Source organism: Eucyclogobius newberryi, unplaced genomic scaffold, assembly GCF_026437365.1.
Source record: "Eucyclogobius newberryi isolate DKJ021-1_F unplaced genomic scaffold, fEucNew1.0.hap1 SCAF_16, whole genome shotgun sequence".
Lineage (NCBI taxonomy): Eukaryota > Metazoa > Chordata > Actinopteri > Gobiiformes > Gobiidae > Eucyclogobius > Eucyclogobius newberryi.
The window spans coordinates 10,521,484-10,531,473 of record NW_027315790.1 but is presented as its reverse complement, the minus strand read 5'-3'; the positions used below and the strand labels follow the sequence as shown (position 1 = coordinate 10,531,473).

The following is a 9,990-nucleotide window of genomic DNA, read 5'->3' as shown; positions in this document are numbered from 1 at the left end:
GGTGGGCTGTTGCCATGGGAACGTCTCAAACACCCTCACTTTGTCCTGCCCAATAAGCCTGTGTTTGAAATGTTTCTGTCCTCTATTAAAAAAATGGCACATTCACGGCCTAAAGACAAGGCCCGGGGGCCAAATCTTCTAAATATTGAAAAAATCAAATTACTGGTTTAAGTCTGGGTTAGCACTTGTTTAGACCTGGTTTGGTATTGGTTTAGTCCTTATTTAATTCTGATTTAGAAATGTTTGATCAGGGGTTAGTCATGGTTCAGACCTGGTTGGGACTAGTTTAGCCCTAGTTTAATTCTGGTTCAGTCCTCGATGGGCAATGTTGATAATGTTTGTGTGTTATTTCTCACCAAAAATAAATAGTTATTATATTGTATCAATTTGATTAATTGAAAGAGTGTTGGGGATATTTGTCTAAAAATGTTGTCACAGTAGTGGCCTCTGGTCCAGAGGCCTTGACCTTCCAATACGCTATAGCCCACATGGATATTGTCAGAAATATAGAAATATAATATTAATTAATGTAGATAGAAGATGTAGTTTATGAAATCAAATTTCACTTTTATTACAATAATTTCATGCTGTGTTCAAAGACATTATTTGAAAACCCTGACATTCTGTGTGTTTAAAGGTGCTGGGGGAATCTGGTGAACTTTAATAAGTCAATGATGCTACCATTATGTCTCCAGGAGCCTGTGCTCTCTCTCAATCAGGTTTGACTTTATGGTGAACTTGTGCCTCATGAGTCCACAATATTTTCACTGCAGTCTTGAGGATAAAGTTTCTGAGTAATAACATACAATCTTTTAAGATCGTGATATTCAATATGAACATCTTCCATGGATTCACGTTTAGGTCCTAGGGCCCTGGCTTTGGCATTCAGCCTTTGAAGATTAAATAAAATTGAATATGTTCTAACGCCTATGGTACTTTCTGTTACTTTTCAATTCAGTTGAAAACTACTTAAGTTATTCAGTAGTAAGAATTTCTTATTCTTAAAATACCATTTGGATTAGATGAAGTCATTTCAACCTTCATTAGACCAAAGACATCCTAACGGCATAACAAGACACAATCTCATTTCACACATCATTAAAACAGCAGTGCCTTTTGAAGCTGATGGCTCTGAACAGCTTTTATTACTCTGATGTTCTCTTGTTGTTGACAGCAGCAGTTTCTTGAGAGCTTGAAACAAATAGTATATTTTAAATTAAAAATCAACACCGCCATCTGGTGGCCACTGCACAAAGTATGACTTCTGTTAGTATGCAGTACTAAATGTGATGATTACATGCAGATCCATGTAAGCCTCACAAATGATACATAACAACTCCAAAAGTGAAATAATAAAATCCTGTATAGTGAACAAGTGAAAAGTGTTCAAAATCAAGGAACACTAATAAGTCTTTAAACATGGGGCAGTACAAATGAAGACGATGCGTAGGCACATGCGGGTGAGTTTGATTCTTCTTCCAGCAAAGACTGGAATCGACTTCAGGCTTTACATCTCCAAATATCAGTATCCTAAACAGCACTTCGGGTTCTTCTGAATGTAAACTATTTACAGCATATACTGGCATTAAACAGCCTCATCATTAATCACTCACACTCTTAAAGAATAATTAATCATAAAAGATTAATTTTGACAAAACTAAGCTTATTTCCAGGAAGGTCACACACAGAAACATTGGATGTGCAGTTTGTGATTATCATGTGCATATGAATCACTCTCTCAAAACCATCTTTAAAACTGGATTTAGTACACAGTGACACGTTCCCTGACCACCAGAAGCATCCATGGGTAAAAGCACAGTGGAGCTCTTTGCTTCACACATGCATTTGCAATGGCACAACAAAGATGCAGCATCCGAGGTCTTTGGATGGAGACATATGCAGGTATTTTGTATATCGCTGAGATTAGCAGCCATGATTCTGTTGCCATATATGCCCCTTGTTTACTCCAAACTGCAAACAGCTTTGGCCGCCATCTTCTAAAGAGTTCTGGCTTTTACTTCATCTTTCATCACACTTGTTTCCAGATTCAGTATCTCCACTTGTGTTGATGTTTACTAGATGACCATCTTTACACGAAATACTGGTCTCCTTCGAAGCCCTTCTTTTCGAGTCGCGAGTGGATTGCTGTGAAAAGACAAGATATTTTTGAACTTCTTTTCATGTAAATGTCACAGCATTGAAAAGTCAATGAAGGGCAATCAAAGTACCTCATTTCAGTTTGCTCATTTTGTACACATTTCTGATGATATGTTTAAAAGTTACACAGTGCTTGCTCTCTATAAACCTAGATTAGTTTTTTCAGGGTGGTCTTAAATCTTAAGCAATGTTTCAGCAGCTTTCTGTGATTGAAAGCTGTTATGTAATCTTACTGGGTTCAGAAAGCAGGCGTCTGTGTGCTGTGATGTGATGGTAGCCTATGTGATGACAGATGAGGGGCAGGTGACACCCACCTCGCTGAGGGAGCGCCGGGCTCTCCTCTGGTGTCCGGAGCCTGTGGGCCCCTGAGTCTGCTTTCCACACTGGGTCCCCGTGTTCACCATCCTCTTCTCCTTCAGGTTAGTCTCCAGGGCCTTGCCTTAGACAGAACACCACAATGAACAGGTCGTTGGGGGAGTTATGAATCTAGCTTTCAGAATGTCATCACCAAAGTGTTCCCCATAAAACGCGTCATTTTCATTTGCAGTGATGCCACACAACTGTAACAGAACAAAACACATGATCTTACTGTTGGCTACAGACAGCGGGGTCTCTACGTCGGTATTGGTCAGCCACGTTGATTCCGTTTCTCTGGTCCAGCTTTCATGGTACCTTGGCTCGATGATGGCGTCTGCCCGACTCCCCCCACAACCCATCGAGAAAACCATCCAGGGCACGTGCTGCAGCCGCAGTGTCGACAAAAGATGGCCCGCGGCACGCTTCGTGTTACAGCACCATCCTACTGGCCTCTTCTACTCCATCTGCATCCTTGTTTCCGTGTCCATTACGGCGCACTGACAAGCGGCGACTGCGTGCGTCATCGACAAGGGCGGAGCCACATCCCGTCACTCAGGCAGCATCAGCAACACTCTGTAGACCACCCTGAGGACCTCTCCTGTTCATGTAGAACACTCTGTAGACCACCCTGAGGACCTCTCCTGTTCATGTAGAACACTCTGTAGACCACCCTGAGGACCTCTCCTGTTCATGTAGAACACTCTGTAGACCACCCTGAGGACCTCTCCTGTTCATGTAGAACACTCTGTAGATCACCCTGAGGACCTCTCCTGTTCATGTAGAACACTCTGTAGATCACCCTGAGGACCTCTCCTGTTCATGTAGAACACTCTGTAGACCACCCTGAGGACCTCTCCTGTTCATGTAGAACACTCTGTAGACCACCCTGAGGACCTCTCCTGTTCATGTAGAACACTCTGTAGACCATCCTGAGGACCTCTCCTGTTCATGTAGAACACTCTGTAGACCATCCTGAGGACCTCTCCTGTTCATGTAGAACACTCTGTAGATCACCCTGAGGACCTCTCCTGTTCATGTAGAACACTCTGTAGACCACCCTGAGGACCTCTCCTGTTCATGTAGAACACTCTGTAGACCACCCTGAGGACCTCTTCTGTTCATGTAGAACACTCTGTAGACCACCCTGAGGACCTCTCCTGTTCATGTAGAACACTCTGTAGACCATCCTGAGGACCTCTCCTGTTCATGTAGAACACTCTGTAGACCACCCTGAGGACCTCTCCTGTTCATGTAGAACACTCTGTAGACCATCCTGAGGACCTCTCCTGTTCATGTAGAACACTCTGTAGACCATCCTGAGGACCTCTCCTGTTCATGTAGAACACTCTGTAGACCATCCTGAGGACCTCTCCTGTTCATGTAGAACACTCTGTAGACCACCCTGAGGACCTCTCCTGTTCATGTAGAACACTCTGTAGACCACCCTGAGGACCTCTCCTGTTCATGTAGAACACTCTGTAGACCACCCTGAGGACCTCTCCTGTTCATGTAGAACACTCTGTAGACCATCCTGAGGACCTCTCCTGTTCATGTAGAACACTCTGTAGACCACCCTGAGGACCTCTCCTGTTCATGTAGAGCACTCTGTAGACCACCCTGAGGACCTCTTCTGTTCATGTAGAACATTCTGTAGACCATCCTGAGGACCTCTCCTGTTCATGTAGAACACTCTGTAGACCACCCTGAGGACCTCTTCTGTTCATGTAGAACATTCTGTAGACCATCCTGAGGACCTCTCCTGTTCATGTAGAACACTCTGTAGACCATCCTGAGGACCTCTCCTGTTCATGTAGAACACTCTGTAGACCACCCTGAGGACCTCTTCTGTTCATGTAGAACATTCTGTAGACCATCCTGAGGACCTCTCCTGTTCATGTAGAACACTCTGTAGACCATCCTGAGGACCTGTCCTGTTCATGTAGAACACACTGTAGACCATCCTGAGGACCTCTCCTGTTCATGTAGAACACTCTGTAGACCACCCTGAGGACCTCTCCTGTTCATGTAGGCCTGTGAGCTTTTATGAAGAGGGTTCACGAAGTACACGTTACACTAATGTTCACGATGACCAGCTTTGAAAGAGGTTAAAATAATCTAATCGAGCAAACAAGGCAATTGTGTTGTCTATGTAGTGGTCCCCAGACATTACAGAGCTTTGACTGGTTAGAAAGGGACTTAAAGTCTTACAATTTGATATGCAATAGCCCATGGGTTAGGTTTGAACACAATGTTTACCTTCTAATATATCAATTGTCTTGATTGTTTTAAACAACCTTTGTGTCTAAAATAAAGTTAATAAATTGTTTGTGAGTTGTGTAGTCCCTTCTAGACGTTTTAACAAAAAAGATCAGAAACCAAAGTGTTATCCACATACAATATTTATTAATACTGTAGTATTTCAACTATAAATACAATTTCAGACACTGCAAGACAGTGCTTTTTGCAGGTCAATATACAGAAATAATAAATGCGTACAACCACCAAGCATATTGCTTTTTTGTTTATATTAGGACCTATTTAAACAAATGTTTGGAGTATTTTTACAGGCTTAAATAGAATGGGGGGAAATACCAACATCAAGCAAACAGACAGTCTATACTTAGAGAAAAAAACTATAAAAAACACACCAATTTGGAATAATTAAATAAACAAAATATGTAACATTATCTAGTATCCCCTTACAGTAAATAAAGCATATAAAAAATTGCATAATAATGTGTAATTGTCAACCTTAATACAGGTAATGTACAAATGTGAGGGAGGGTATATTGTAGGTCAAACTAAAATGTTGTCACAAAATACTGAACACAAAGAACCAAATGTATTTAGAAAAACATAAATAACAGATATATGAAAATGTCACATAAAACATAAAAGATATGGCAATGTTACTAAACTTTGAAGTCCAGCAAGTTGCAGTCTACCTTGTAGTAAACATAGGGGTAGTACTCCTGTTGACTCAGGTTCAGCCCTGGGATATCCATAGCAGCCTGTAAATATTTATTTTACAATTATAATTTTCTGCTGTTGTACCAAACATGAATATTTTATATTCAATAAAGTCATACTATACTCTTTATTGAAATAAATTGTGGCAGTTTAAGGCTTTCAGCAGTAATCGATCGACGCAATCAACGCAAATAGTAACTCACATCAATTATTGCTGCGCTGCTGTCCAAGTGTTTGTAAAGGTCATACAAGACCTCTCTCAACCTCTTCATGTTCTTCTTGTTTGGTTGAAGCAGCATAGCCTGGAAGTTCACTGGCAGCCCATATCTAAAACAAAATAATACAAAATCATCAAAAAAAGGTTTTAAATAAATATAAAGCACAGGTGAATAGTCTTCTTACCTCAGCACTGACTCCACAAACACTCGGAGGGCTTTTATGTGAATCCATGCAATGAACGCTTCGCTGAAATTCACTTTGAGCCATCGTACCAATGGTCCCTAATTAAAATGAGCAATGCATAAGTTAAAATAAGGCACAACATATCTGAACACATGTGGTACACACTACAAATGTGTGTACTGCAGTAAACCCCCTTAACCCCATAATAGGAAACACGTTCATACAAACTGTTTCTTCTTGTCGGTAGACAGTCGTGTCATCTCTTCTTTGTCTGCCTTCATTTCCTCCTCATTGTACTGGAAATCACGTACGGCAAACCTGGGTAACCACACATAATATAAAGCTAACAATAGGCTATAAATGAACAACACACAGATCCACATCAGTGCACCACACATTCACTAGAACTGGCCTACAAAAAGTCGTAGAAACAGACACAAAGAGAATAAGACTTTCAAATCATAGGTTAATTAAAGCTCTAATTTCCAGTAAAAAATCAATAGTAAATATAAGACTACTATAATAAAAGGTATCTATAATTTCCCTAAGCGAAATATGATTAAATCAATGTTTACTTGTTTTCTCTGGCTTTGTGCTTGAAGTCATCAATGGCTTTTCTGAAAAGAGTGACGCTGAACAGACCACTCTCATTGTCCTCAAACAGCTGCCTGTAGTAAGCAAATGGCAAAACAACATCCAAATTAGCCATAAAGCTCTGAAAAAGCAAACAGAAGACTACAGAAGTACAGCAGGCTACAGTGAGCCATTATTCCATCATTTCATTAGGCAAAGCAGGGTGAAGATGACGAGGTGTCAAGCCAAACAACATTACTATAATGTACAATCTTTTCAGGCTTCTCTTTTTTGCTGCCAGTAAAAAGGTTGCTAGGTAGGCCAAGAATTAGATCAAACTGTTTGACAAACAACAGAATGTCTCAAATCTTGTCTGTATTATAGGCAAAGGTCAAGTGCACTCTTGACCCCATTATAGATTTAAGTCATTGGATTTTGTAAGTAAACCATGAAATTTGGGGTTGGGACCAGTTTTGGGATGTAACTAAATACATGTAGTGAAAACATATACTCAGAATACTAGTTTTGGTGGTTAAATGTGTATTCAGAATATACAGTATTGTGATTGGACCAGGTAACAAAATATGCTAAATACCGTATTTTTCGACTATAAGTCGCACCGGAGTATAAGTCGCACCAGCCAAAAAATGCATTATAGAGAAGAAAAAAACATTTATAAGTTGCACTGGAGTTTGAAATGCAGTTGCAAGTGTGAAAATAACAAATAATATCACATATAAGTCACTCCGGAGTATAAGTATAAGTATATAAGTATAAATATAAGTATTTTTTAATGCAGGTATTCAGTATTCTGCAACTAAATACATTTTCAAAGTGTTCTTCCCACTGGTCGCAAAATGATTTCAGGGGTCCCCAGATGATAAGGGATATGAAAATGTATGCAGGAGTCTGAAACAGGCTTGAGAGCCTTCAAATGCAGTGGTAAATGTAGATTCCAAATTGTTGGCCAACCTCCTCAAAAAGGCCAATGTCCTCGAAATAAAATCAAACATTAGACAAGGCAACGTTACCATTTTGTAGGTAGCCAACTTTTTGTGTTTGGGGTGTTGTAAATGCCAATGATTTTAATTAACAGGAAAAGGTTGACAACCACTGGTTTAGGCAATAGGGGTTGGCCGCGTGAGCAAGGAACGAAAGCTGCAAAAATGCTGGATGAAAAGCCCATTACAAAGATCCGTCATGTTTGTTAATATCTCCTCCTCACTTTGTTGAACGAGGTACAACCATTTCTGACAGAGTTTCATATGTCTTCTGCCACTCAGCATAGCCCGTTCTGAAAGAAACACAATGAAACGACTTGGTTTGTTAGGCACACATGACTTATGAGTTTGAATTGAAAACTGATCATGTGGAATGTCTTGAGCATATATACAAATAAATTAAACATAAATCTCACTTAATTTAATCTTGAATAGCTGATAACAAATATAATGTAATGTATTGACAAATGTACTAACTTTGGGACGACAACCAGCATAGTAATGAGGTACTCGGAGTCCAGTACAAAGTCCTCTTTCTTCACTATGTCAGCCAGACTCCTGGTCAACAAACTTCCACTAAACAAACAAGACAAAACCATAAAGAAACAAAACAATACAAACAAACAGCTGGAAAATGTGCAAAGACAGCAGAGTGTAATATCTTGAGTAGCACTAACTCTATTGCTACTACACTTTATCATTGGTTTCACATTTATGACACTTAGAACCATTTCCATAGCAACTAACAATTTAAATCAAAATATGATATATTTTCAATGGGACAGTGTATTACCAGAGGAGAAAGTACTGTCAAGTAGTTGTACTTACGCATTCTTTCTCTCTAGATTCTGCAGATTTCCCTTCAGGTTGTTGTAAGCTGAAGCTCGAGCCTTTAGATCATTGTCAATTTGCATTGCTTGCTACAGAAAAATACATCTGAATTTGAATGCGACCTAAACACTAATGTTAGGTATAATGAAAGAATAAAACTTAGGCAGAGCATATTTTGCCTACCTTGGAGATTATTTCTGATATATTCTTCAGCGATTGTTTGATGGGATATTTAGCCATGTCCCAATGAAATCTTGTAATGTAAGTTACCAAATCAACTGCAGGGGGAAGAAAATAGATCCAAGAGTTCAAATCACAATTTGCTTTATAGCTCCTTTTAGAAAGATGGTACATGATTTACCTCCGTTGGCAAGTAGGTTTTCTTGAACTTTGTCCCTGCTGTCCTCCAGAACATCTGCCATGTACTGAGCCACTTTCTTCACCACACTGAGACCGTCAAATAAAGACATAGCACACACAAGTGAATGTGAGGCTCACTGCATGTAATCACATCACATTACCAACACTATATGAAAATAAGACTGGGAAGCTTTACCTTTCCACAAACGTGTCTAATTTAGCCAGTTCATCTGACAGACCAACCAAGACATCTAATGTGCCCACCTGTAATAAAACATATCACTGAGTTTCAGTTTGTTTGTAGTACACTTTTTGTCTCAAAGACGAAATAGTAGACAACCTTGAGGTCAGGGATATTAAACTTGTTGTTGGTGGACAGGTTGTTTGTGCGTGTGGTGGCCATCATCAGCTTGTCCCAGGTCTGTTGGCAGGTTTTCTCCCCTGGCGCTGAGATCAACCAGAATTCAGTCATGGCTGCTGTTTAGAAGTCTCTGCACAGGAAAGGCCAAGAGATGAGAAGAGACAATTAATCGATTAGCTGGATGGAGAAAATGTGAAAATGTGAAAATTAGATTTCTACAAACGTTGACCAAAATTAAGGCTTCATAGTGCAAATGCACAAGAAATTGCTTTTTTCATTAAAAACACACATTTTACACATTTCTTGTGTAATTTTGGGGTAATTACTGCTTTATCAGAGTCATAAAACTTATCTCAACAAATAGCATGTTTAGGAGTTTTTGAATAGTTCAGAATACGATCATTTGATTACTAAATTAGTTGACGATTAATTGAAATAATGTATTAGTTGTGATTAATCGCTTAACTTGTTTTCAGCCCTAGCTCATAGACATGTCTCAATGCTTTTTCTTTGTCTCCTCGCCTCCTTGAGCCCTCAGCTGTCAATCAAATGTGCCATATTATGTCCCAAAGCTCAGAAGAGTCAAGGGAAGGAAACCATCGAGGAACAGGAATGAAACAGGAGTGAGGGTTCAGGAGACAGACATCATTTAAAATAAAAAATAAAAACACTTTGTCTCAGAAACAGAAGCAAAGGATGAGGGACGGTGCATCATCTTTAAAGTTAACGGTTTAATAGTGAAATGTCATAGTAGATAGCAGTAAAGTCTTCCCCACGGGGTGTTTTTGGTCAGAGCAGCACGTGAGGAAAGGCTGTCCCCTTGTGTCCCCTCTGCCTCGCTCCTGTTGTGTCCCCGCTGGAGCTGAGGCCCTACTGCACGAGTCTGTCACATGATCACTGTGTTATGAAGCGTTACATCGTCAAACCATCTAAATCAAGAAGAAAGACATTGCAAAAAAATTAAATGTATATATATTT

At 39.8% G+C, this 9,990-nt stretch overlaps 2 protein-coding genes across 3 annotated transcripts; both read right to left on the bottom strand.

Moving 5' to 3' along the window:
• Positions 1 to 1,126: 1,126 nt before the first annotated feature.
• LOC140361682 (uncharacterized) lies at positions 1,127 to 3,031 on the bottom strand. 2 transcript variants are annotated; one of them, XR_011927031.1, is made up of 4 exons: positions 2,747 to 3,031; positions 2,472 to 2,596; positions 1,780 to 2,145; positions 1,127 to 1,748 (listed from the first exon to the last, which is right to left on the bottom strand). XR_011927031.1 is itself a non-coding variant. In XM_072447450.1 (3 exons), the coding sequence occupies exons 1-3, from the start codon at positions 2,883 to 2,885 to the stop codon at positions 2,020 to 2,022; spliced, it is 390 nt and encodes a 129-aa protein (XP_072303551.1). In that variant the 5' UTR covers positions 2,886 to 3,031; the 3' UTR covers positions 1,127 to 2,019. The 2 variants fall into 2 exon arrangements, 1 of the variants encoding a protein (XP_072303551.1); XM_072447450.1 differs by having other exon boundaries at positions 1,127 to 2,145.
• A 1,864-nt stretch (positions 3,032 to 4,895) lies between these two features.
• atp6v1c1b (ATPase H+ transporting V1 subunit C1b) lies at positions 4,896 to 9,168 on the bottom strand. Its single transcript, XM_072447449.1, has 12 exons — positions 8,992 to 9,168; positions 8,848 to 8,915; positions 8,653 to 8,738; positions 8,475 to 8,569; positions 8,289 to 8,380; positions 7,938 to 8,036; positions 7,685 to 7,753; positions 6,462 to 6,554; positions 6,111 to 6,204; positions 5,887 to 5,984; positions 5,688 to 5,811; positions 4,896 to 5,525 (listed from the first exon to the last, which is right to left on the bottom strand). The coding sequence occupies exons 1-12, from the start codon at positions 9,121 to 9,123 to the stop codon at positions 5,427 to 5,429; spliced, it is 1,149 nt and encodes a 382-aa protein (XP_072303550.1). The 5' UTR covers positions 9,124 to 9,168; the 3' UTR covers positions 4,896 to 5,426.
• Between the last annotated feature and the right edge of the window lie 822 nt (positions 9,169 to 9,990).